Source organism: Manis javanica, chromosome Y (assembly GCF_040802235.1).
Source record: "Manis javanica isolate MJ-LG chromosome Y, MJ_LKY, whole genome shotgun sequence".
NCBI classification, from domain to species: domain Eukaryota; kingdom Metazoa; phylum Chordata; class Mammalia; order Pholidota; family Manidae; genus Manis; species Manis javanica.
This window is the reverse complement of record NC_133175.1, coordinates 4,459,503-4,487,106: the sequence shown is the minus strand read 5'-3', so window position 1 is coordinate 4,487,106 and position 27,604 is coordinate 4,459,503. Positions and strand designations below refer to the sequence as shown.

The window sequence follows — 27,604 nt, the reverse complement described above, 5'->3', positions numbered from 1 at the left end:
TATAATCAGAAAGTATCCAGCTAGGCAGGCCCTGTCTACATGTGAGTAACAAGTTACACCCCTAACTCCCATGACAGCCTTTTCCAGTTCTGCCCAAGGAAAACTATTAAAAGGTCCTTATTGTAAGGAAAATGGAACTTTCCCCCTTAGAACTTTCAACCTCTGATCATACCTCCTAAGAATGTAAGGGTTAAGTAAATACATGCAAAGCACTTAAACAAAGACTGGCACATAGTAAACACTCAACTGATGTTGGAAATTTCCACTACTGTCAACACAAATGAATTTCCACAACTGGGGCCATCAATAGTGATTAATTTACTTTTAAGTTCTTCAAATACTTATACACTGCTCCACCTCTCCTCCCCCTCCTCTACCACCTACCTACCACCACACCCTAATACTCTCTCATCTAGCTTCCGCACTACCAATTTTGTTTTGTTTTTTTATAAAACAAGTTCTCGAATTTCCTAATCAAGCAGGTAACTCTCCTTCCTGGAATAAATTACATGTCCATCATATAACATGGCACCCAAGAAAACATTACCAGTAATAATATTTCACTTGAATATAGCAGCAATACCAACTCAAGAGCATATTCAAACTAAGATCTATTTGCAAATATGTCAATTATAACATTTGACAGGTGAAGTGCCAATGTTCTTTTGGCATTCAGTGGGGGGAAATACCATCATTGGAAGTTGTCATATTCATATGACATAATTCTGGGTCATAGCACCAACCAGTAAATCCTATAAGGCTTGAGGTGAAATGAAAATAGACCACTGTGGCATCTTATTTCACAGCCTACTACGTAGTACAAAGAAAATTAGAGAAGTTGTTATACAATGCCTTATTAACTATTAATCATTATTTACATAAGTACAGTGTTCTGACATGTGACTCACGATGATGAACCTCAAAAATTAGAAACCTGTATGTGCCTTCTGATACAGGTTCAGTATTAGCTGTATGCAGCAAGTTTTTTATACTCCAAGTCTGAAGGTTTTTAAATTCATAGGAGGGATAACAATCACAGAAAACTATTAGCACCAACACCCAATTCCCTGACCATGTCAGACAAAGCACACTCTTTGTATGTAAGGATCCTGCCCAAGTTATCCTTCCATCCTCCACAGCGCAGTGTCTCTCATCTGTCATATGATTTCTAAATGTCTGAATAAATGAATACCACAAAATGGACTAAAAACAAATCACAAATGAATATAACTGGATTTGAATTCAATAAAACAGTTCTTTTTTTATAAGGGTTATTTTCATAACCTACAGTAAGAGCCAGCCTGTGCAATTCCCACCAGACCACTTATAAAGGCTGAAATGTAAGTGCAAGTCAAGACACCATTGTATGTTTAAAATTACAAACTACCTCTTCAAATTTCTCTCTGTTCTCTTGAAGATAGTGAATACAGGTTCATTCTGACTTTAACATGGCGAGACTGAGAGTGCAATACCTAAGAAAAAAAATAGTTATTAAGCATTTCGGTAAATGAGGACCTGAGTTACAACCCAGTGTCTTCTTTCACACCCAAGACAACCTCACAACCAACGGACATCAGTCTCCACTACCCTTTCCATAATTTCTAGATCTTTACATTCCCAACTCTTCCTCTAACTACAGAAATAATGTAACATATACGAACAGTAGTACTTCTTAAGTCAGATGTCATTCTGTAACAGCTTATTACCATTTCTCCTTCAGGTCACTACATCACTCCCTTTAAGGAAACCTTTGTCAACTTAAGACACTTTCTAGGCCAGCCCTCTGCGGTAAGTCTGCTCTTCACAAAGCAGGGCTAGCAGAATCCCTGTTACACAGTGCTTAGCATCGTCCTATGCTGGATGGAAAAGAGAAGAGGCAACTTCAACAGGAAATCTCTTTGATTCTTTAAGCCTGTAAGATTCCTTTTTCCCAGGAATTTTGAATTACTTGCCTGATGTAGAAATTTAGGTCCACTGCGGTTTCACAAAAATTAATCCTTGTATTCTTAAATCCTCAGTTGTCAGACGTCAGTGAATCTTGAAAGAACATCCAAATAGGCAGCACATAGGATACAAACATGTTGCTGTGTGTTGTCATCCCAATAGCCTTGAAACTGGCACTTACGCCCAAAATCTTTTCTTAAAGCACTACCCAAACTAAGTCACACTACAATGATGATCCAAATTCTCTCACTTTGTAGACTCTGTATTCTTTCGTTAAACTAGTTCAACAAAAGGATAACTTACTGGCATTCTGTCTCTGAATTCCAAAGTTTTGGTTTAAAACTGTCAGGAGTCCTCTGGCTGGCCTCCAATATTTTCAACTGCCATGCTTAAAAGAGGAGATTAAACTAATTTCCTATTACTAGGTATCTCCAGTGAAGGTGTACCTGATACCACTAAAGGGTCATGGTGGGAGTGAAAAAAAAAAAAAAACCTGGGGCATTTAAAATAACCGCATCTCAAACTACTAAAAAGGATCCTTGGGATTTTACATTAATATCAAGTAACTTTAAAAGTTACAGCTCCAGTTGAGTGACTCAACCTTATGTTCAGGGTAAGCAGAGAAAAGGGGATCTCTGACTGCTGGTCGTCCACAGCCAAGGCTCATTTACACCCACAGAACCAACGGCACAACTCTCTTGACAGCCAGTTATGTCCCTTTCCATTGAGATATACGGAAGACGCGCTAGCTGAGGTTTGCAATGAGTTCGTTTTCAATATACTAGCTGGCTTTCAACCTGGATGTAGCCCCATGCTATCTTGGGAACAATGAAAAAGCATCCTGCACTGGAAGGGCTCTCCCCATGTAAAAATAACCACCACACAATTTTTTTTTGCCAATTCAACAAATAACGTTTAGCAACACCTTCCTTCACAGAAGATATGTTAGACATACCTAGACTATATGAATCAGGGTATTATTAGTTGGAGTAAACCACAGGCTCATCTGATAGGGCTTTCCTACCATTAGCAAAGGGAAGCTGGTCTTAAAGCCATCTACGTAGCAACAGGTGGCAGGCAGAAGTGAAGAAGGCTTATTTCCAGTCAAAAACAATGACAGGCCTATCTCATCTTTTCTCCACTTTTAACGAAGATGTTATTTGCACATGAAATATGAACCTTTTACTCAGATGCAAAATTCTCAAAAACCTCCATGAAGAATGGGGGGCTAGTGCTTTACAAAGCCAAGCACTACAACAGAAGCAAGGTTACATGACAACTGCTTAAAACGTATAGCACTGCAAAGTTCAAGGACACTCACGAAGAATGCAAATGGAATGAAAAATATATTTGCAAATTTTTATATACTTGAAAATAACCTAGACGTAGGAGACTTTCCAGTCTTTACTTTCAACAAGATAGCGATAAAGCACTGGGAAAGGCTGAGAGACACTGCTTTAGCAAATCCCTAAGTGTGTCCTATTTTTAGCTCCATGGCCACAGAGCTGATTCAGGTCAGGCCTCCTGCAGAGTGTAAAAAGGGAAGGGCCTAACTAAATCAAGTAATTTGGGGGTAAAGACTACCCCTAATTCCAGTCTCCTCTCCCCAACCAAGACTGTCTTTCAGATTGCTCATTCTGACTCTTCGTTAGACACAATAAATTATTTTGATGCTGGAGAAATTGTTGGCAGAAAAGTAAAGCCTTTGTACTTATTTTGAAAGGGCAGCCTGAGGTTGGTGTTACCCCCTCGCCCACACATGCGCAAACACATACCTTGCCTTTGACGGTGAGGGCTATACACACAGTCCTCATCTACAGAGGAGGTGTCCTGCCCCAGAATTTATGGTATTGAGCTTTCTAAACTCAGTATACAAAAACATCAAGAGTGGCTTAAATTGGAGGAGGTATTCTCTTGCACCTAACTTAAATCCACCCACAAGATAACAATAAAATGTGTTATCTGATGTTGAGTGCTTAGTGTTAACGAGCTCTTGCCTCTCTACTTAAAAACAGAGATCCCACTACAGTAACAGAGGCTTCCGCTTAATCAAGTTCACCAATTATCTACAGCTAGTAATACTGAAATCAGATACAGGTGGACCTGGTAATTTGCAATTCCAGATATTTCTATTCCTTTCTACCTCCTTACCACTCTTGCGACAGCTAATAGTCTGTATAAACGGGGAATTTACTCTGCTTCTAAAGGTTCTGGGGCCAGGCAGCCTGACGCTGAGGAAACAGCACAGATGGAGACACAGAAAATTCACAAATGGAACAGATTGTTTATCTACTAATAGTAAAGAGTCGGGCGGGTGTGTGAACATATCCCACAAGAACACTGGAACATCCTTAATTTCTAAACATGAGAGAAATCTAATGAACTGAAAAAGCTCAATTTGGGGAGCTTTATAATATTTGAATGGTAATGCCTGTAACATAATGCAAAGGTTTGTACCAACTGAATCAACTCCTGGTTTGAAAAAAGGAAAAATTATCCAGGGATGTGAAAACATTGGCTGGACTTCTAATGTCGAAAAAAAATGAGAATAGACTGGGTCTACAGATGTTAAGTAAAACATTTACTCACAAACACAAAACTTCAAAGCTAATTAGGCTTCAAAAAAGGTGAGAAAAACAGAAACATAAAAACTCTACGGGAGGGGAGAAAAGGGGTGTATCTTAAGCCAAAGAAGGGCGAACTGTGAAAGGTAGGTATGCAATACACACCAGGGCAGTAACGTGAAACTTTTACCCTCCTATTTAATTTCAGCAGCTATTTTTCAATATAGGATCAGCTTGTTTTTTGTTTGTTTGTTTTTTCTGTATACCTACCAACTGCACAGTGTTACGTAACACGGAATAAGCTCTCTTACAAACAAAAATAAAAAACACGTCCCGAGCAACCGTGTTAGAATGTGATTCTAACCATCCTGTAGGAAAAACTCGGTCAAGAAAGGCCCAGGGAACACCCGTATATACTTTGTCCACTACCAACAAGCCAAAACAGTAAATTGCTCTTACTACACCTGTATACGGCCTTACGGAGAAAAATAAAGTGTGGGCTCTATTCAAAGACAACTCTTTTAATACATTCTGAATGTTTACAAGGCTAGCTTTACCAACTGCACATTTATCCCCTCCTGATTCAAGGGGACCTCGGCAAGCTTGACTACCCGACACTCCAAAGTGCAGTAGGAGAAAAAAATTAAGTTCTGAGAGTGAAGTCTGGCGCACTGCCGCCTCTAGTAGACATTTGATTTACTGGTGTGAACGCCGACGGTGAATGCGTAAGAAAATGGGGAAATATCTCGTCAAGTCCCCAGCAATCCACGAACTGCAGAAGTCCTGAACAGGCCTCACAGGTTGCCCTCATTACCTCTACACCAGGAGGGACGCCACCCAGTTAATTTACTGGTTTTTAAGTTTTTTAAGTTTCGATTTTCAGCTTCCAGACCCAGGGCAGAGTCCCGATCCGGCGCTACCGTGCGCCGCTGTGACGACAGCCGGGCCACGCGCAGCGCCGGACGTGCGTGGCCGGACAGCGGCCCGCCGCCGCCTTCCCACCCGGCCCCGCCGCTCACCTCACAGGCCCTCCTTGCCCCGTTACCTGCTCCGCCACGGCCAGGAACAGGCACGACCCGTCCTTGGAGACCATTTTCCCATACAAGCCTGGTTTCCGCAGATAGGCGTCCATGGACGTCGCGTCCTCGCGGCACCCCGCGGCGCCCTGGTCCCCGCCGTCTCGGGTGCTGACGGCCGCCTCCATGTTGTGGGTCCTGCTGCAGGCCGGGCGCGGCGCGGGCTGGCCCCACGTGGCGGCGCCGCGGGCTCCTCGAGCCCCGGCCTCGGGCTGGCGGCGGTCCGCGCTCTCCCCGCGCATAGGGCAGGCCTGCCTAATGCATGGCTGGGAGCATGCGGCCGTCCGCCGCGGCGCCACGGGCCCAGGGAGAACCGGGGGAAAATTTTGAGACCCCGAGAGTGCGGTCACTTCCCGGTGGCCTCGCTGCCCGGCTCAGGAACAGGCCCGGCCGGGGGTCGTCGCACACACGTTTCCTCGACCCGACTGGTGTGAGGTGAGGAGACACGCGCGACTCTCGAGCGCCGGGCTGACTCAGGTAAAGCGAGGTCTACGTTCCCCCGCGCGCTCCTCCCATTGGGAGCCGATGAAGCCCCAAGAGAAAGACGCGGCTTTCGTTTCCCTACCTCGCAGGAGGACGCAGGAGGGGCGGGGAGCGGGCTGCGGCACCCTGCGGAGGGCAGCACCCTCGCAGCCCACAATTTGTTTCCGCTTCAGGCTCGACAGCGGAGAGGATGGCGGGAGGTGTAGTTTCGGCAGCGGCAGGAAGTCGGCGGAGAAGCGCAGACCCGCCTACCTGGGGAAGGCGCCGGGAGGCACGCGGACTACAAGTCCCTACAGCGCGGGCGGCGCCAGCCCACAGACCACCTCGCGCTGCCTCGGCACCGCGTCTGCCAGGAGGCCGAGGGTCTCCGCGAACCGACTCTCGGCGCTCTGCGCGCGCCTCCCGCACGGCCCCTCCCTCTGGGCCGCCGCCCGCCCCGCGAGTCCGCGAGGAGTGCGCACGCGTGCGTGGAGTTGCCAGGGACGCAGCGGCGGCTAGGTCGGCCCTTGGTGTCCTCTCGAACAGAGGGCGCACCTGTCTGCTCCCCTCCCCGCAGCCCCTCCTGGCGTTTCCATGGAGGAAGCTTATGGCTTAAGCAGAAAACAGAGCTAATTGACGAAGGCTCCTGGAACTGGCACCGTGCAGGACGACACAGACTGTCCATAAATCACCCGTGTACTGCTGAATCCTACTAGAAATTATAGACGTACAGCTCGCGCACGATGGCCAGGTGATGCCCCTCCACATTTTTTATCACCGTGCCACTGTGCGCATCCCAGCACAAAGAGATGTCAGTGGTCAGAAAAAGTTAGATTTTTGTTTTTCTTGAAAAAGTTATATAATTACTTGATAACTCGCTGGATCGACTAGGGGTTCAGCAGCACTTGAGGCTTCTAGCTCAACTTCCCACACATGCGTTAGAGCCCAGAATGTGTTCAGCACGTTTTGGTGACACCACAATTTTATTTTGCCAAAATACAACAGCATGTGATGTCCTAATTATTTAAATACGTGGATAATAATAAAATCTACTTGCGTCTTGCGGCCATAGTGTATGTGGGGGTGGGCGTGGGGGGTGGGGGTGGAGTGGAGTGTAACTGTAGGTTTAGACAGTCAAATAAACTCTTTGGAATGGGGGCAAGGCAAGTACCAGATATTAAAGGTCCAACGCAAATTCCTGAAAACTCCTGTTTTAGAAATTTGTTTTCACTATTTTTGGTTTAATCACTCCTGTGCTAACACTTGCCTTGTAGCTTCTAAATTTGATTTTTTAATGTTTTAAAGATTCTACCTCCAACTGAGCTGTTCTTCAGAAATACGAGTTTTTGTGGTCTAAATTAACTTTCTTGTCCCTGTATTAAATTTTGTACATTTTGTAGAGAAATAAACACTTGTAAATCACTTTTAAAAATCTAGTTTAAAGTCAAGCCTGTTGCTTTTCTTTCCCTAAAAATTCATACATCGCATGTGCTTCTCATTTCACTAAAAAAAAAAAAAAAATTACTGAGTATTGCCAGTATAACATGGCTTGCCTTTTTCATTTAAAGACTTGCTTGAAACCCACAGAGGAATTCAAAGTAAAGTAATATCTAAATTGTAGAATTTAAATATTGATTTCCTAAAATAGGAAGACTCTACAGTATTAATTTTAAAAACAAAAGGCTTTCTCATATGCCAAAAGAAAACCATGCCTTTCCTAACCTTTAATATCCTTCAATAAGAATTTCTGAAACTAATCCCATATTCACTATGTGTTTGTAGGAAATCTTTACATACCATGCTAGTTTTATTGCTGAGTATATTGAAAATACATTAGAAATTTCTATTTCCAGAGACTTTACATTTTAGAAATGTATCAACACTTGTTTTGTTATTGAAATGTTCCTGATTACATTGCTTTAGTTGTTTTAAAAGTTATTCAAATAAAAAGCTTTGCCCACTTTTATATGCACAATAATTTCATTTGGGGTGACTGCGTTTGAAACGTATTTTCTATTTTAAGGTTTATCCGTATTTTAATATTTAAATGTGCTAACATATATAATTGTTAGTGAAGTAATATCACCATTTCTGAAGCCCCCAAACACCTTTGAAATGCTTTAAAAAGAAAAGGAAACCCAATGCATCATTACTTCTACAATCTTTATTTTCTGTAGCAAAAATTTTAATTCACTGACAACAGTATAAGCAAAGTACGAATGGGTCATTCAAATAAGTATTCTAGTATAGAACCTAACACTGCAGAGTCCAATTGCAATATTCATAACTGAATTATGAAATATGAAGAACACAGAGGCCTTTATCAGAATTCATCAAAATTCTATGTTATCTTGTAAATGTGATTTGTTATCGGAAGTACTAGAAGAATAACACATTTCTGGCCTTTTCTACACTTGAGAAAAGTGTAGTCTTGGCAGAATTATTCATTGCCTCACTCTTGAAGAATGAGTGCAGAACAGCCTCACTCTGAACTGGCTACTTCTAATTCCAAAATTAGAAGTGAAAAAGCTGTTGCATCTGACCCTGGGTCTGTATAAGGAAAAGATATTTTGAGACTAATCCAAGATAGACCCTCTGTATACCAACTCCCAAAATATAGTCTGCAATGTTGAAAGATCCTATGACTTTAAACTGGACCTAAATTCACAGAAACTCACTTTCCAAGGACCTTGTTAACTTTCACTTCTCAAACTTCTCAAGAAAACATGTCTGAGAATGTTCTCACTGAGGAAGCCGTTTATGACCAGCAAAAGAGAAGATCTCTTTAAAATGACATTTTAAGCAACTAAAACCTGAAAGATTCAATGCTCCTGAGAGCCTCATGAAATGTATTAAATTCATCTTACGCAGATATGTTAACTGATTTTTTTCTTGTGCACGGCAAATACCTCAAGCCCATTTGTTTACTCTGACAAACTTTGGAGCTAACAGTTGTTCTGGTGGAGTTCTTTTGTTCTAAGGAGTGATAGCTTTTCTGGAGTTTTTCCAATAAAAGTTTCAGTACTGTGGAAGCCAACCTCTAAGATGGCCCCCAATGTTCCCTCCCTCTGGTATTCACACTCTTGTGTACTTGCCCACACGGTGTACCAGGGTAAGTCGGCATAATCAATGGAATAGAGTAAAAGTGATGGTGTCTAACCTCTCATAAGAGACAGTTTTATCATTTTGGTTGTCTCTTGCACTTCCTCTTTTGTCAGTGACTCGGTCTGGTGAAGGCTGGTTGCTATGAGTCCTGAGCAGATTTCCAAAGAGGTGCTTTTGTTAGGGAACTAGAGCCTCCCATCAACAGACATGTGTGTCAGCCTCGGAGCAAATCCTCAAGCCTAGTCATGCTTTCAAACGATTGCAACTCTGCCAGAAATCTTGACAGCAACCTCATGAGGAATCCCAAGCCAGGCCATCCAGTTAAACTCTGGGATTCTGAAATTCTTGACTATAAACTATGTGAGAATAATAAATATTGTATTAAGCTCCTATTGGAATAATTTGTTACTTAGCAATCAGTAAGTAATACAGATATAGTGCCGCATTGTTTGTCTTTATTGTTTGTCTGTATTTCAGTGATTTATTACAATTGCCACTAATTTAATATCCTTAGCGGTTTTACTAGTTCTCTAGTAAACTAGCCAGCCAGTAGAATTTTTTCTAATTTATAAATTCCATTACAAAAATAGAGTGATCTAAGAATGGTCTTTATTGCCACATAGCATATTTGTGTTCTATAAGAATTCAAGTAATTGAATTCTATGAAAACCAGTTTACAAAGAAAGACCAATTTCCTTCCAATCCTGTGTGCTGAAGACCACTAATGGTCCTCCATTTCCCATTTTATTTCTCCTGAACATTAGTTGGGCGCACGGCCACCAGTTTGGGATCACATTTCCCAACCTAGCTTAATGTGACCTGAATGTGACTATTTCAGGCCTCTGTGGCGCGAACACAGTTGATGAGTTTAACTTCCAGGTCATCTCCTGAAAGATGAAGCCACCTTCCCTCTACTGCCTTCCCTTCTTCCCATGACTTGGTTTGAAAACCTGATCGAAGCTAGGGCAGCCTTGATCATACAAAGCCACCACCCTAAGAGAACTCAAAGCATGGGGATGAGGAAAAGCGTCCCCAAATGTTTCACGGAACATAAGGCTTGGACTGCTCACCGGCAGATTCTTTTGTGGAGAAAAATAGACTTAACTTAACCGATCATTTTTTGTTGTGCTTGTTGCAATTACCTAGTCTATGTAGTCTGGCATATTTTTTTCTTCCAGTATTAAATACAGAGCAATGTATGGGGCCGAATAAAATTGATTTACAACAGTTACTTTACTGAGTTGTTTTTTTTCCTCAAAAGTTCAGAAATTTTCATTCTGAAAGTTTGGGAATCCTGAATGTTGAAGGATTTCCAGAAAGGTTTTTCCTATGTTATTTCAACAAATTCTTCATCACTAATCCGCATTCTTCTTCAGCTCCTGCATTTGACGATGTTGACCACCTCCTCATTTTGAAACTGACTCTGCCTCTCCTCTGTGAGTATAACTGTCTCATTATAGCTATGCGCTACGTCTCCTTTGCTGATTCTTTTTCTTTGCCTTCCTCCCCACCATCTTCTAGATGTAGAGACTTCCCAAGGCTCAAGCTTCAACATTATTTAGTCCTATTCTCTTTTCAAGATTGAATCCCTATCTCCCGACCACACTAGGCACGTTGAACTAAAACTCATTTCTGAAAGTAAACTATTCTTCTCCTTAAAACCAATCACTCCAAGGGCTCTAATACCAAGCATTTTGGGTTTCCATAGTAGGTACTCAAAAAACATGATGAATACTTATCAAATGACTTAATGAAACATCATTTACTGTGGTAGATAACCCCTTATTTTCGCTTGATCATCATTCATTCTCTGTGCACTAGATGAGAAACATTAAGGAATCATACTGTAGTCAAAATAAATTGATAAAGCCAATTTTTTGAGAGATAATTTAAATGCTCCAGAAAAGTAGGAAAAGATATGTGTGATGGGGGTACATTCTCAACTTATATTTAATGGAACTATCACTCAGAAGAAGACCTTTTTTACAGTTTAATGATAGAGTAATATGTGAAAAAAACATATAACTTACATGTTTCATTTACAGACTCTGCACAGGAAGACTTGTGATTGAGTGAGGCCAAATCCCAGTGCTCAGACTGTAGTCCTGATGCCTGATTACCAATATGATTGAAGAAGTCAAAGTATGGTTTAGTTTCTTATCCTAGCTGTCACTTCATTGTGGGGTAAACACATTGCCATGCCCGAACTGGAAAGACTAATAAACCTCACAGTAGACTGAGGCTCTTACACGACCACCTAGTCAGAGTCTGTCATCTCTACAAACAAACCCTTACATAGTTTCAGCCTCTCCTTCCACTACCACCTCTCAATTCCTGCTCCAATCAAAGGAAACTCACAAATCACATTATAAAGAATTTACTTTAGATCACCAGTGGAATCATAAATTCATCGTGGGCTTGTGCAATTTAAGATTACTTTGTATTTTCCAAGTGTCTGATGCTGTGTTGTTCTTGCATATTCAGAGGAAGAACAATCCAATAAATACTCACTAAATATCTCATGTACCCAAATAAATCAATGAAGAAAATATGTAGACTGAAATTCTATAATTATGAAACCTGTACATGATACATGAAGCCTAAATACTCAGTCAAGATTATGTGTTCAGTTATACATCATATCCTTCTTCATAAATAAAGAATTAAAGGTAGTCTAAATGTTCAATAGTATAAAATTGCTTAATGCTTTATCATTTGTCCATGCAATTAGAATATATTGAATCTTTTAATGATGTGTGTGTGTGTGTGTGTGTGTGTGTGTGTGTGTGTGTGTGTGTGTGTGTGTTTATCATCACAATCACTCGGAGAATTTTTTAAACCACACATCACTGAAATTGAAGCTAGAGGATAGGAATGAATAAAGGGAGAGGATGGGGAATGATTGGACCATGAGATAATCATTATTGAAATTAGGTGATGAGTACATGGGTGTTTATTATACTATCCCTTCTACTTGGCACATGTTTGAAATTTTCTGTAATAAAGAAGGTTCAAAGCAAGGTTTTTGAATTCTACTCCAGGTTTCTTGAGTCAGAATTAGAAGAGATGGGGCCCAGGAACCTGTTTCATCACGTTTATTCCAGGTGATTCTGAAGATAAGCCAATGTGTCTGGGAACATCTGAAAATTGGGATGGTGCTGGGTGGGGGTGGAGGGGTAATGCACACCACCCAAGAAAAGGAAATTATGGATTTTTAAATTAATGTGAGAGAAGGAACTAGGTAACCCATTTCCCAAATCATAATCTCTGCTCTAGATCATGAAAAACTCTTAGATTCCAATCTTTTTATTATACACATTGTTTTATATGTATCATCAGATATCTAAAACGAAAAATGTATTTGTTAAAATGGCAGCAAAATGTAATACCAGTATTTTTAAATAAAAGTGAGAATATGCAGTAAGACATTTTTAAAAAATGCAAAATGTACTGTAACGGAGGATGCAATTAACACACAATAAACTGTACATAGTTAACATACAATCTGACAAGTCTTGGTATAGGTATATACCCATGAAACCATCTCAACAATCAAAATAATGAACGTATCCATTATCTCTCTAAATCTGACCTATTAATTTTCTTTCCAGTTTTGACTGTTAAAAATAAGGTTGCTATACATGCTTCATTTCTCTCCGGCAAATTGCCTAGGAGTGTAATGGTTGGGTTATGTGGTAGGTGTGTACAGCCTTTATGAGAAACTGATATTGTGATCCATAATAAATATGCACTTGGTCTTTGCCCTCCTCAGTTCCTGGTACAGAACTCCCAAAACCGTTGGAATTTCCTATGAAGAGAAAGGTGTCCTTGTTACGTTAGTGAAGTAGCTTTGGAAGGCCCCTAAGTAACCTAAAGGCAAGCTGGTTGCCAGGGGAACCAATCATGAATGGAGGATTGGAACTTTCAGCCCACCGCAACCTCAGTGGAGAGGGGCTGAAGATTGAGTTCAATCAGAGCGGCCAGTGATTTAATCAATCATATCTCTGTAATGACACCTCCATAAAATCCTAAAGGGACGGGGTTGGGAGTGTTTCTGGGTTGGTGAACACGGCCATTTGGGGAGAGTGGAGTGCGCCAAGGGTGTGGAAGCTTCACCACTTTGCCCATACCTTGCCCTGTGCAACATTTCCACCCGACTGTTCCTGAGCGAACCTTTTATAATAAACCGGTCATTCTAGGAAGTAAAATGTTTCTCTGAATTCTTGAAGCTGCTCTAGCAAATTAATGGAACCCAGGGAGAGGGTCCTTAGAACCTTCGATCTATAGCCAGTTGCTCATAAACATGGATAAGTGGTCTTGTGATTGTGTCAGAAGTGAGATTGGAGGGGGGGATTGGGAGGCAGTCTTACAGGACTGAGCCCTTAACCTATGGGATCTGATACTATTTCCTGGTGCATGTGTCAGAACTGAGTTCACTTCCATAGGACACTGAGTTGGTGGCCGAGGACTGTTTGGTGGTGTGAGCTAAATAAAGTCCTCATTATTCCATCTGTGCTGGAAGCAGAAGTCTGAAGTCTGAAGTGATAATTCAAAAACAAATACAGAATAACACAGTAAGTATTTCTATTTTTATAGACTTTTCAGTGTGGGCCAGAAAATAAGTCTAGATTTCCTGATTTTGACATCAGGTCAGCTACATTGTCTCAGATCCTACTGGAAGTTCTCTGAGTCTAATCATTTGTGCATCTGCATCTGTCCGGTCTTGTTGAGGTTTCCAATCTATCTCTTAAAAACTGTCCTGTGCCTTCTTCCCACCACGTAGCAATGCATAAACACAAATTGAGGTATACAAAGATCATCCTTCATAAACTTTCTAAGTTTGAGACTTTGCATCATTAATTTTATATTTTGATCTATATTTTTTAATCTGCCTGTGTGAATATACTTTCATTGAAGATTTGCTCAGCAAATTTTTGCAGCGACCTAATCCACAAGTTACATAGATATAGTGGTAAGAGAAGCAAGAGTTTAAACAAAAGCTGACAATAGAGTTAGATATGGAGAGAGAAGGTTTTCCAAAAAGTGAAGGCAGTCCATATATGAGACACATGACAAAGATATATTTTCACTCTGAAAATAAAATGGAATCTACCAGAAAACTTTAATTGGTTAATAATTTTCATAACACTGCAGGATACAAGATCAATGCAGAAATCAGTTGTGTTTCTACAGAGTAGCAATGAACAACATAAAAATGATGTTAAGAAAACAATTTGATTTACAACAGCATCAAAAAGAATAAAATGTCAGTAGTGAATTAGCAAAAGGATTTCAAGACTTGTACAAATCTACAAATACCATTGAAAGAAATTAAAGACACGTCCATATCAAAACTTTTGCATGAATATCCAGAGCAGCGTGATTCACAATAGCCAAAAAGTGAAAAAAAAATCCGAATGCCCAACAACTGATGAATGAAAAAATAAAATGTGGCATATCTCTATCACAGAATATTATTCAACAATAAAAAACAAGGAGGTACTGAGTCATGATACAAGGTTGATAAACCTTAAAAAGATTGTGAGAAGGGGAAGAAGTCGGTCACAAAAGACCATATCTTATATAATTTAAGGAAGTCTCCCAAATAGATAAACCTACAGAGACAGAAAGTTGATTAGAATTTGCCTCAGGCTTGAAGGGAGAGGATGAGGAAAAGCGGAAACTAAGTGCTAATGTGCAGGCGGTTTCTTCTGAGAATGATCGATATGTTGTCTAATTATGGTGAGAGTTTTTTTCTTTTTTTCTACCTGATGCTATGGTTCCAGGACCAGGACCGCAAACGCAGGTTCCAGAAGCAGGCGAGATTCCTAGAGAAGGATTCTTGCAAGTCATGGAGTTGTAGTTTAAGTTGGTGCATTACATAGTGTGTGGATTATTTCTCAATAAAACCATTGAAAATTTTTAAAAAAGAAATGAAAGAAGATACAAATACAGTGGAAGACATCGCATGGACATGGATCAGAAAATTTAATATTAAGATGGCAATACTCCATAAACCGATCTTCCGATGCAACACCATCTCTGTTTGTTTCTCCAAAAAGATACACAGAATGGCCAGTAAGTGCATGAAAAGATGCTCATTACTCATCATGAATATGTAAATCAAAACCACAGTGAGAAACCGCTTCCTACGCACTAGGACAGTTACAATGATAGGTAAGAGTTGGGGTGAGGCTGTGGACAAATTGGAACCCTCATACGTTGCTGTAGGGACTTTTGTAAAATGGTACAGCTACTTTGGAAAAACAGCTGCCAGTTTCTCAAAATATTCAGCTAGAGTTATGCAATCTAGCAATTCTACCCTAAGATACATATTCAAGAAAATATAAAACATATGTTCACATTAAAACTTGTACACTCATGTCAAGTGGATTACATTGGACTGAAGCCAGTAGCCCCTGGGAGATATAAATGGGTCCTAACTGAAATAGACACTTACTCTGGACTGCGCTTCACATACCTGGTGGTAGATGCAAATGCACAAAATACTGTTAAAGGATGGGAACAGAAGAGACTGTACTAATTTGGATGACCAAGTTACATCTCTTCAGACAAAGAGACACACTTTATAGCCCATGGTGTCCAACAGTGGTCCAAGAAATATCACATCAGATATACCGTGTTGCATCTCATCCTCAAAGCAGTGGTTTAATGGAAAATTGGAATGGGTAGTTGAAATATGTGCTGTCTAAAATGGGAGAAGTTAAAGGCTTGAGGGGCTGGCTTATGTACGTTCAAGAGTGTGTGCTCACACTCAGCCTGAGAGGGGCTAAGACAGCGTCCCCACTGGATAGATTCCTCCACTTCTCCGGGGAATCTGGGGAATAGGGGGTGGGGAGGATGGTGGTGCGACCGTACAGTTCTTCCCCACATCACAGCAACTTTCTTTTTTCCGAGGGCTACAACTGCCAGTGCCAGAAGCAGGAAAGATTACCGAGGAAGAAACCGTAACCTTACCCTTAAGTCTTTAAGTCAAAATTCCTCAGGACCTGATTGGGTGAATTGTGCGTTTACCCCATGTGGCCAGGTTGGGGCTGACAGTGATCTCAGCTGTGCCGTCTGGTGGCCGGGACAGCCCGCTGGTTCTGCACCCGTGTAACCCCTACGTTACGTGAGAGGGAGTGGACTGTGAGGAAGGCACTTCCTACACTGGTACTGCTGCCAGCAGTCTGGACCAGCACAGTAGCCAAACTTACTGTCCCTTCCCCAGGGGGGAAGATCTGGGTAAAGATCAATGACAAATGGAGAGAAGGAGAAATGGTAGAATGAGGGTAAAGGGATGAGTATGTGGGTGATGCAACATGGCAGATCCAACATTTTATTCATACCGTAAGAGAGGCTCAAAGCAAGAGAGTAGTAATATCGTCGTCTCTCAACAAAAGCATACCAGATGCCCGGCAGGGTGAAGCTAGACATTTGCCAAGATCACCTCTGTGTTTGGAACCTGACAAGGTATAGCAGCGTGCAAACTGGAGTTACATCTGGGAGAAACTCTGGTCATAAGGTATGTTGACAAACTGGCAATATAAATATGTTTGTAATGACTTCATAGGACAATGAGTTGTTGTTTTAAATCTGTCCCCGTCCCACACTGGCTTCTTCAAATGTTAGGCCTGTTTGCATTGGTACTACTGTTGTATCTGTTGTATAAATGCTTCACCAGATATAAGTGGTGTGACTGGTATGATCATTTTTCTGTAAGGAGTCTGTGTTTGAAGACCAGGGCGTGGACTGCAATGTAATGAATTATAAGAAATACATACTTGGTCATTCAGATGACCAAATACATATCTCCAAGGTGTATTGGTCTTCACGCACAGTTCCTGAAAACACTTCAGAGCCTTAAAGGTGAACTGGGTATCTTTTCAGGTTAACGAGAAGCTTTGACCACACCCAAGGGTGGGGACTGGAGGTTGGATCAGCCAATGACTATTGATTCAGTCAGTCATGACTATGCAGTGAAGCCCTCAAAGAAACCCTGCGAGAAGAAAAAAGGCCTCTCTTGTGTTTTGCTTCTCTGTTGGGGAGAGTTCCCGCGCCCTGGGAACCAGAACGTGTCCACGTGCCACTGAGTCAGGCTCAAAGCTCCACAAGGAGGGAAGCCTCTTTATTTGTTGCAGGTATTTTTTGTTGTTTTTATTTTTGTTTCTTAGAAGCTCCTTTATTTGGGACCTTGACTTACTTATCTATTCATCTGGATGTTAACTTGTTGTATCCTTAACGGTATTCTTCATTAAACTGGTAAAGGTAAGTGCTTTCCTAAATTCCGTGAGCTGCTATATCAAATTAATCGAACCTAAGGGGGAGATCCTGGAAACCTCGAATCTGTAACCGTCTGGTCAGAAGCACAAGGAACTGCCGCGGCTTGCAACCGACATCTCTAATAGGGGGTGGAGGGCAGTCTTGTAGGATGAAGTCCTTAACCTGGGAAATATGGTCCTGTCTATGGCAGACAGCATCAGAATTGAGTTCAGTTCTCAGACATTCTTCTGGTGTTCAAGAATTCCTTGTTTCTGTGTGTGGGAAGATCCCCACTCACACACATACACACACACACACACACACACACACACACACACACACACACACACACACACACACACTGGAATCGGGTTCAAAAGGAGTTGTACTGCTGTGTATCACACTACAGTGAGGATGTGTAGAAATTGGAACCCGCATACTTTGCTGAAGGGACTGTAAAAAGATACGGCTACTTTGGAAAAAGTGTTGCTGGTTTCTCAAAGCATTCACCATAGAGTTACCATACAATCTTGCAATTCTACTCTAAAATGCACATTCAAGAAAATTTATAGTATGTTCACACAAAACTTGTACACTCATGTTCATAGCAACATTACTCATAGTAGTCAAAAACAGAAACAACTCAAATGCTAGATGGGTCAGTAAGAAATGTATATCCCTTTAATGGAATATCATTCAGCAATTAAAATGAAAGAACTACTGATACACACCACAAAAATGACTGTACCTTGAAAACATTATGTTACATGAAGGAAACCTGTCACAAAAGTCCACATAATATGATTCCGTTTATATGAAATGTCCAGAATAGGCAGATCTATGAAGACAGAAAATAGATTTGTGGTTGCCACAGTCTATGGGGTGGAAAGAATGGGGAGTGACTGCTAACAGGTATGATTTGGGAGAGAAGATGAAGATGTTCTAAAATTAGATAATGGTGATGGGTGCACAACTCTATGACTATCCTAAAAAAACACGAAATTCTGTACTTTAAAAGGGTGAATTTTATGGTATGTGAATTATATTTCAGTATACCTGTTACAACAATAAATAAATAAATGGAGTATAAATGGAGTATACCTGTTACAAACAATAAATAAAATGGAGTATAAGTATTTAAAATACACTTAAACTGCCAAAAATAAATGCATTTTACTTTTAGCCTTTAGGTCTATCATAAGGTTCAGTTTTATGAAGGGAATGGCATTTTCTTGTGCCCAGATGTGCTGTTTTCAATCAATGTAATTAGTATTGGTTTTATTTCCCTCAATTAGTAAAAACAGTTAAAATGTTCAGTCTGATTAGTTTGGTAATATAATAATTACCTGGTATTATTCTTCTAGGATAAATATCTATAGCTTTTCTAATAACACATTCAGTCCTCTAATTATCCACTTTTATAAATCCTTACCCATAGGTAATATAAGATGTAGAAGTGGAAAACAGAATGCAGAAGTAAACAAATAAAACAATAATACCAGTAGAATGAGAAATATGTAGCAGGGTATGAACTTCCTATTTGTTTTAATAAGTTTTCTTCCCAAGTTTTCTTTACTTGCAATGTTCTAGGGACAAAGGCACTCACATTGTCATTCCTGACAACAGAATTAACAATATATTTCTGTTACCTGTGTAAACACTGCCCACTAGCCAGCAAGGCTATTGATGTAAGCATAGGTTTCAATAGGCCATCAAGATCTGTTGTAAAAGAAATTTAGGAACAGGACATTTGATTTGTGTAACTATATGTATAAAAATGTATAGGGCAGAAAGCATGAGGAAGGTAGGATGAGGTAAGATAGGAACTGGTGCTTGGGATATAAAGGTAGGAAGTGGGAGCCTAGTGATCAAGAAGTGCCAGATGAATGGACTAAGGATTCCTGTGAGTGTTACCAGCCAGCCAGCCCTTAGCCTTCACACAGGTAAACTCCAGGCCCCTACACACACTGATTTCCTTGACTGGCATGGTGGCAGGCACCCAGTTTAACAGCTGGTTGCCAGCTGAGTGTACAGATTTCCCTCAATGGCTTAAGTCTAGTCAAGGTCCAAGGAAGGCCTCGGACAACTAGCAGAGTAAGGAGGGTGCTGAATGATGAAAAAGCCATATTCCCTCCTCCACTGCGACATGTAGTGATGTCCACTGTTTCCCTTACTAAAATATGAAGAGACAGGGAAAAAAAGAAGAAAATTCTTAAATGGTGCCCCTTAACTTGCTTACTCGATAGATTGTCCATCATTTTTAACTCTAAATTGTCCCTTTCATAGTTTCTGTATTGACTCTAGGACTAGGGCTTTGCAAACTACATTTCCCAGACTCCTTTGCCAGCTGGCTGCCAATAGGAGGCAGTGGAGGGAGGTTAGAATGTCGGGGGGAGGACAGCAGAGACTTCCCCTGACTTTTTTGTTGTTCTTGACTGCGTAGCCCTGGCTCCTCCCACCCCCTAGCTTCATTGTCCCCTCAGACGTCACCAGGTAGCGTGTTCTTCGCAGAGGCCTGGTGCACCGCTCCAAAGGGCCCTTCCTCCGAGGTGAGCTCTTGCTTTCCCAGACCTAGATGTTAGCTCTTACTTCTGTTTGCTCTGCATCACCACGGTGCTCTAGTTTTATTCTCAGTCCTACAACTTTTGAGTTGCCCATTCTCTGTATAAATTCTAGTATTAACGTACCCAGTGTTTCCCTTTTTCTTTCGCCTTTTTTTTTTTTTCCGACTGGACTCTGATAACAACTTGTAGAGACAACCACCTCTACTTTTATAAAGGAAAAACTGACCCAAAAAGGAAAAAAATTGCTAAGCTTGTTCCTCAGTTCAACCCATGACATTTTTCTGATTAAATCTGTTAATTCATCTCAGTTTGAACATATTATACTTGTTTTTCAACATGCCTAAACAGAATCCCTATGCCATGAATGAATTCCCATATAAAACAAGAAATTGTATTTCTTTTTCTTAGGGGATGTAACACATTTTTATAAAAGTTAAAATTCACTTTAGATGTGATTTCCATTGCATATGTAGAGCTGACGGTCACCTAGTAATATATTTCCATGCCACTCCCTAGATCAAACAGATGACCAAAATTTCATCTTCAGTCATCTATTCTGAAGCAAAAATGTTTTTCTAGTGGGGAAATTGTCAACCCTGCGTTTTGAGTGTTTTCACCTCTAAAATTTGCACAGCCTCCAAAGGCACAATATTGTCCTCCTTCTCTGATTGAGTTGTATTTAAATATAGCAGAATAAGGCTAATGAATGGTATTTCTTCACGACGAGTTTTTAAGAAAATGCCGTAAATACTTTGCGCCCGCCACTACTTTATTATGGCCTCTAAGCTCCAAAGCCACCTGTCGTTGTGTGCTGTATGGTAATGAAGCCGGACTTTCTCCTCTGCCAGTTGGCATGCTGTGAATCTTTGCAAGTAGAGCCAGTAGAGGACTCTGGAGGAGAAAATTTTCTCTTCCTGGTTTCCTTGTGCTCTTCTCCTTAGGCTCCGGCAGCACTCTGGACCGTCAGCATGGAGCACCTTCTTATACACAGTTTCTCACGGTACCCCTTCGGTGGCTTTGCAGCAGAGTACTGGGAGCAAGGCATTTCCCCAGAAACAGTTTTCCCCAGTACCCCAGGGATTGATTTCCAGCAAGTTTCACCAGTGTGGCACCTCAGCAAACTTTGGTATCTAGTGAGCTAAAGCCATGTTATTTCCACTGTCAGCACTAAGGGGCCCCTTCTTTGCTGCAGTATTTCAACCCTTTGTGTAGTGGCTGCTCCTTAAATTTGGTATTCATGTAAGAGCTCTCTTTACTAGTAAATCCCTCATAACTCCAATCCGCTGTTAAGTCAATAATTCTTCAGTTTAAGCTTTCCCTGTTCAAATTACTCTGTGTTTTATCGCTCCTAACTGCACCCTGATGAGATACCTGATCATTTGCTGTATTTGCCTCATCCCGTCTGTTACCAGTACAAAACATGAAGCCCAGTATAAATGTACACTAGAGGGGGAAGGAAAGTTTTTAAAAGGTTTACTCATATTAAATTTAGCATGGTGAGCATTTTGTATTGTATCTAATTGTCAAGTGACTGTGTTGTATACTTGACACTGATATAATAGTCAACTATACTTTAATAAAATTTTTTAAAAAATAAAAGTATTTTACATTGAGTTCTTTAAAAAAAATCAAAGGTTTATTCATGTTAGAGTAGGTTTTTACCTTTTCTCCTATCCTATTCCTGCTTTCAACTAGACCACAATGGACTCACCTAGTTTTCAAACCTTAGCTTTGGGGTCACACAGCAGTTGTACAGCCTGTCCTGTACCGCTGCTCTCTCATTTGGGGAAGTGCCATTCCTTTGGCAGGTCTACTCCTCTCTCTTCCCCACCCATTCTTCTAAATGTGTGGTTTTATTTAAAGCTGCCATTAACACATCCCATTTCAGGATTGGGCACAGGACTCGAGTGTGGCCAGTGGGAAACTTTGCTTAGGGTTTTTCTGAATTAGATGTTAGAGACGCAAGTCATTTCTTCTCTGACCAGGTTAGGAAGAGGTGGACTGGATGCTAGCAGAACTATGTTTCCAGTCTTGTGGAAAGTCTGTCTTTCTTCAAAACAATGAAGTTAATACATGAAGAAAATTAGAAAAAACTGGGGGAAAGAGAAAAACATTTTTCATGGAGTTAGAGCACTTGGTTTCTGTATTAGAGGCATAAATGTGGCCCTTACCTTTCCACAGGTTAGTTAGTGGAACCAATCCATTCTTCTTTCCTAAGCTACTTTGAGTTAGGTTTCTGTAACTTATAATTAAGAGTCCCAGCATATTATCTTTCCTGAGGACCCCTAACTAAATTCTTTCAGCACAGTTTACCTGTACTAAACATTTGTTACTTCATCCTGTGCTTTCTCCTTAACTGCCCACATGGCACCACTGAAAATTTAGCTAATAGTAAATAACTCCATACTTCTGTATATAAAGTTTGTTTTAACCTATTAAATGGTAATCTTCACATCTATTACAGTGTCATGCACATGGTTTGCTGATTAACTGATAGATGGGGAATCCATGGGGCTCCGACTGTGGTTATGCATTTCCCTTTTGGGGTCTTATTTCAGTAAATGGGGCCTAACAAATATTTAAGTAGCATACTGTAATGACAATACCCTCTATTTATGAAGGCTTTGTTATATTTAAGGAACTATGCTTTGTATACCTTATCATATTTAATTCTAACATTATGAAGTATTAATATTTCCACTTTAAACATGAGACTACTGAAGTTAAATCAACTTGACAGAATTTGAACCAAGGCTTAACTGACTCCAGGGTTCATCCATTACAGTATGCTGCTCCAACTGTAATATATACATGTTTTATTTTTTAAAAGGAAGACCTCTTGAGGTGCAGTGTATGTACTTCTACCTTTAGCTATAGGAAATGGTTTAGGAAGAATAATTAGGTGGAGCTCCAAGGATCCAAATAATTATTACTAATAGGTAGATATCATTTTTTTTCCTGAAAAGTTCTGAATCTACTCAAGATGGGGATCATCTTTACCTGCCTGTTTAATGGTGTACACACAATGACATGGGGGCAGTGTTCATTCACTGCAATGTGGCTGGACCTAGAGGGTATCAATGCTAAGTGATATAGGACAGGTGCAGAAAGACAAATACCATGTGATTTCACTTATATGTGGACTCTAAAAACAAAACAAAACAAAATGAACAAACAGCACTATAGACTCATAGACACTGGAAAGTGACTGGTCATTACCATGGCAGAGGGATTGGAGTGGGTGAGTGGGGAAGGTGAGGGGGCTGAAGGGGCACAAAAATCTCTGTCATAATATAAATTGGTCACAGGGATGGAAGTGCAGCATGGAGAATATAGGCAGTGGTTCTGAAACATCCTCCTATGTTGACTGATAGTAACTGCAGTATTGTGGGTGAGAATTCAATAATGTGTGTAACTATTGAACCACTGTGTTGTATACTTGAAACCAATATAATGTTGTATATCAACTGTACTACAATAAAATACTTTTTTAAAAGGAGATGGGGGCAGTGTTAAGAATGTAGTCCCGTTTGCCTAATTTGTCTTTGACATTGCTCTATTTTACAGCAAAGAGACGCCCTGGACATAGCTTTAAATAAAACCAGTGACCACGTAAATCTAGCTCTATTTTTCTGACAAAAAAACGTAGAACATATACTTGCAAGTACACCTGGTAGTTGTTCTTGTCTTAACATCCCTTGACCAAATTGCCTTCTCTTATTTTTGTTCAAATTTTGCTTGATACATAAATGGATTTCAGTTTTTATATCCCATAAGTTCATACTCTGATTTTAAAAGGATGCACGGAGAAGCATTTTCTCAATAATTACCACCTTTGGGTGTGGTGTATGGGAGCTAGGTCGTAAGTCAAAATTACTCTTAATTTTAAAGGACTTCTTTGGTTAGTTGACCCAGTTAATCCTATTTTTTCCTAAGCTACTTTGAACAATTATCCATGAAATTTTTAAAAATGTATCCATAAAAAATGTATTTAAAATGTAAAATTATTTAACAAGACTATCATTGATGTAAGTAAAGCAATTGCAGTTCATTTGCTGTGGTTGACATTTCAGCTCTACCTGTCTGTTCGGAGAGAAGCTTGAGAAGATCGGTGGGGCCATGTTCACTCCTTGCAGTCAGAACATTTCAGTAGCTGTACTTAGTATGTTGAAACAGATAGAAGTAAAGCAAAACATTTGTATGTCATCAAGTTTTTGTTCTCAAGTATGGCAAATAACCAATTTGAGTTATTACCAGACAATAGACTAAGTTTTGCTTTTATTCTTCCCCTTCTTCTAACGGAAATCACAAGTCACTCAGAATTTAAAGACTCATTTGTACCAATTAAGACACAGCAAGGATAAATAAAAATCTTTCCTCTGAAAAGCATCATAAAGCTGGACCAATCAAATGAAGCCTCATTTCATGTTGAGTTTGAGTTTAGAATCCACATTATGAAAAGATATTCTAGTAAAAGCTTAAGCACATAGAGTTTTGTTTTAAAGACCTTCCTATGGTTTGGCCCACAAGCAGGAGACAGTTTATTTGCAGATAGGGACACACATTCGCAAATGGACTGACTGCTCAGTGTTGCAAACATATACATTTACAGCCAATTGAATTCTGTCTGCAAATGGGCAGATTGTCACATATGAACCCCAAGTGAAAGAAACACACATATACATACTTCTCTGATGTTTTTGAAGGACATCTTAGAGGGTCTTATTTTCCTACATGTGTGTTAATTGTAATTGTGTATTTATATTGTGTATGTTTTTACTTCTGTGAGATTTTTCCTGTAGCTCAGTTGAACTCTTTTTGTCTGATTACTATTAAAATGAAAAAGAAAAATTAGGGAAGGAGAAACATTTTTGTCCTTGGAAAACACTGTTTCTTACAATCTTAACTTTTATAGCAGAAAAGGGAATTAAAACACATTTAAGTCATCAAGGTCCACACCAGAAAATAGCAAAATTCTTTACTTAGTGGGGCTGAAAATTAAGTGCAAATCCAAATTGCCCCACTGCCACCCTGCCCTCTCTCCATGCTTTTGTGAAGAAACAAATTTTGTAAAGAAATCAAATTAGAGTCTCTTTCTCAAAAGCCAGAGGGCAAAACTGAAGACAGCTTTGAAGAGCAGAAAAATCACACCCCCAATACATACCAAGAATATGCCTAGACTGAAAAATCCCCAGGCCTATGAAGCCATGTGTGTACCACTATTTGCACATGTGGATTGTTCTTCTTTCTTCCTATTTAAAACATGAGTGGGCAGAATGTTTTAACTCAGAGGTTTCATTATTGTAACCTAGGAACAATAATTCGAGGCTTCAAAATAGGTAAGTATCACCATGGAGACAAAAAGAAATATCTCTGAGAAACTCTTCACTTGTAAAGGGATGTGAAGCTTAAAGTATATGCAGATTGGCACATGGACTGTTGAGGTAGCTGCATCTTTGGTCCGCACCACTCCTGAAAATGGATTTTTAAATGTCTGCTTACATTGCTAGTTGGTACTTAAAAAGGTGTATCTTGTGTGGGGAACAATTTGCAAATGATCATACAAATGACAAAGACACATACTCTTTGACCCAACAAGTCTGGGAATTCATGTTGCAGATACACAAAACTTATTCTACAGAAACATATATTGCATATATGATTTGTTGTAACATTATTTGCAATAGCAAAAGCCTGGAAACAACCTAAATTTCTATTAATATGAAACTATTAATTTCTATTAGTAGGGTTAAAAAGTATGGAATACTGTATAGTCTTATTGATATGGAATGATATACAAGAGATACTGTGAAGCAAAAATCGCATGTAAGAACAAGTGAAGTGCACTTCATGCTGCCATTTGTATATAAGGGGGGATCATACCTGTATTTCTGTGTATATGCATGACACACCTTTGAATGGATTCACCAAAGGGTGATAACATGGGCTTCCTCATAGGAGTGGAACTGGGAATGGAGTGCAAGGATGGGGGTACTCCTTTCCTTGTATATCTTGGGGTACTTTTAGAATTTTGAACCATGTAGATGCACTATGTGAAAAACAAGTAAGTTTAAGCAAAGAAAAACAAATGTATATACAGGTGAACAAAACTGTTCACCAACTCCTAAAACTTTCATTGGTTTTATCCACATTTCTGAATGTCTTGTCTCTTTTCACCTTCTATAAAAATGTTGTCTTTTTCTTTTTCATTAATTAGACATTCTCACTAGTTTTTCCCCCTTCACCTATTTCACCTATCCTTCCACCCACCTGCCTCCCCTATGACAGCTAGTCTGTATTCTTTGTTTTCTAATACGGAAAAAGTATGTCCTGGGAAATGTAATAGCTAATTGGCCATATGCTATATGCCAGACAGTCTACACAGCTCTTCACATATATTTTCTCATTTAGTTTTCACAACTCCATGAGGCACCTACTACTCTTATCTTCCTGTTACAGAGGAAGATCCACACTTCAGTGTTACTGACTCGAAAGCTGTGTTTCAGCCCTCTGCCATACTGTTGGTCTTGTCTTCTTTCAATATGCTTAAATTCATGACAGACCTTTGGCTGTATGCCACCTCACTACAACTGAATAAATGGGAATAAATGTATGGGCATTAGTTGGCAACTGGTTATCTCATTTGATCAGTAAAAAAACATCATTTCAGAATAGAGGCCAAATATGTTGGCTGCATTCTTACAAGCAAATTCGGACTAATCTGGAAGCCATCTGGTCAAAATCGTAAGTCATGAAATATAATTTGTGATTGAATAGAAACCTTCAACAAACAATAGCAAAATTAACAATCAAGCAAAACAAAACACTCTTCCTTGATGGCTTGCTATCAAGATCCAGATGTAAAAGCCTCAGTTAGCTTTGGCCTTGTGCAAATTTAAAATATCTTAAGTTTATTGGATTTCATTGGCAGTACTCTAGTCTGGTCTTCAAAGGATAAAGATATTTGAAAAGCGTCATGGTCCTTCAAATGTTTTGTACCAAACGATGTTGAACATTCAAGTATAAACAAATAAGTAACATCTGGATTATTTGTAACTTCACATGCAGTTTTAAAGAGAGAAAGTAAAATGTCTGGAAGAATATATTTAAGTGATGTGATCATGCTTCATGAAGCCGCTTATGTCAGGTCTCCAATGTGGAGTTGCTTATGTCAAGCTTGCCTGCTTTAGCGCCGACTGCCTCTGTAGACATGCCCAACACTGAAAGGCGTGCTGGTAAACGCCCAAACCAGGTAACTCCATACATCAGGCGTGATGGTGAATGCCTGAGCTGGATAACACCACACGTGGACTGTCCGTCTCATCTTCGACCTCCGAATGGATGGACTGGGCTATACGGGGGGGCTGGACACAGAGCTCCTGTGGCAAGCTCATCCCAGAGGTCCCTGACACCGGACCACAGACGTGTGCGCTGAGGCTTGCTCCTGCTCATCTGCCTGCGCTCTTGCTCCATCACTGATGCACCACTCCACTGGAGCTGTCTCTGTTGCATCGTTTTCTCTTGGGACACACGAGAGGCTGATTGGGACAGACTGACACGGAACCATCCTTTGTGACCGGTATGAGATGTATTGATCTGTGACGTGCGATTTAGATATGCTTAATCC

General features: G+C 40.2%; 1 protein-coding gene across 4 annotated transcripts in view; it reads right to left on the bottom strand.

Annotated features, from left to right (window-relative positions):
• LOC140843074 (OTU domain-containing protein 4-like) overlaps positions 1-6,365 on the bottom strand; it is a 115,488-nt gene extending 109,123 nt beyond the window's left edge. For 3 of the 4 annotated variants that reach the window (XM_073228257.1, XM_073228264.1, XM_073228266.1), the window contains exon 1: positions 5,554-6,140. Coding sequence is in view for 2 of the 4 variants with exons in the window: in XM_073228264.1 (XP_073084365.1) it covers positions 5,554-5,826 (273 nt within the window). In the remaining 2 variants the exon portion in view is untranslated. The other variant, XM_073228258.1, reaches the window with a different exon arrangement.
• Positions 6,366-27,604: the final 21,239 nt, after the last annotated feature.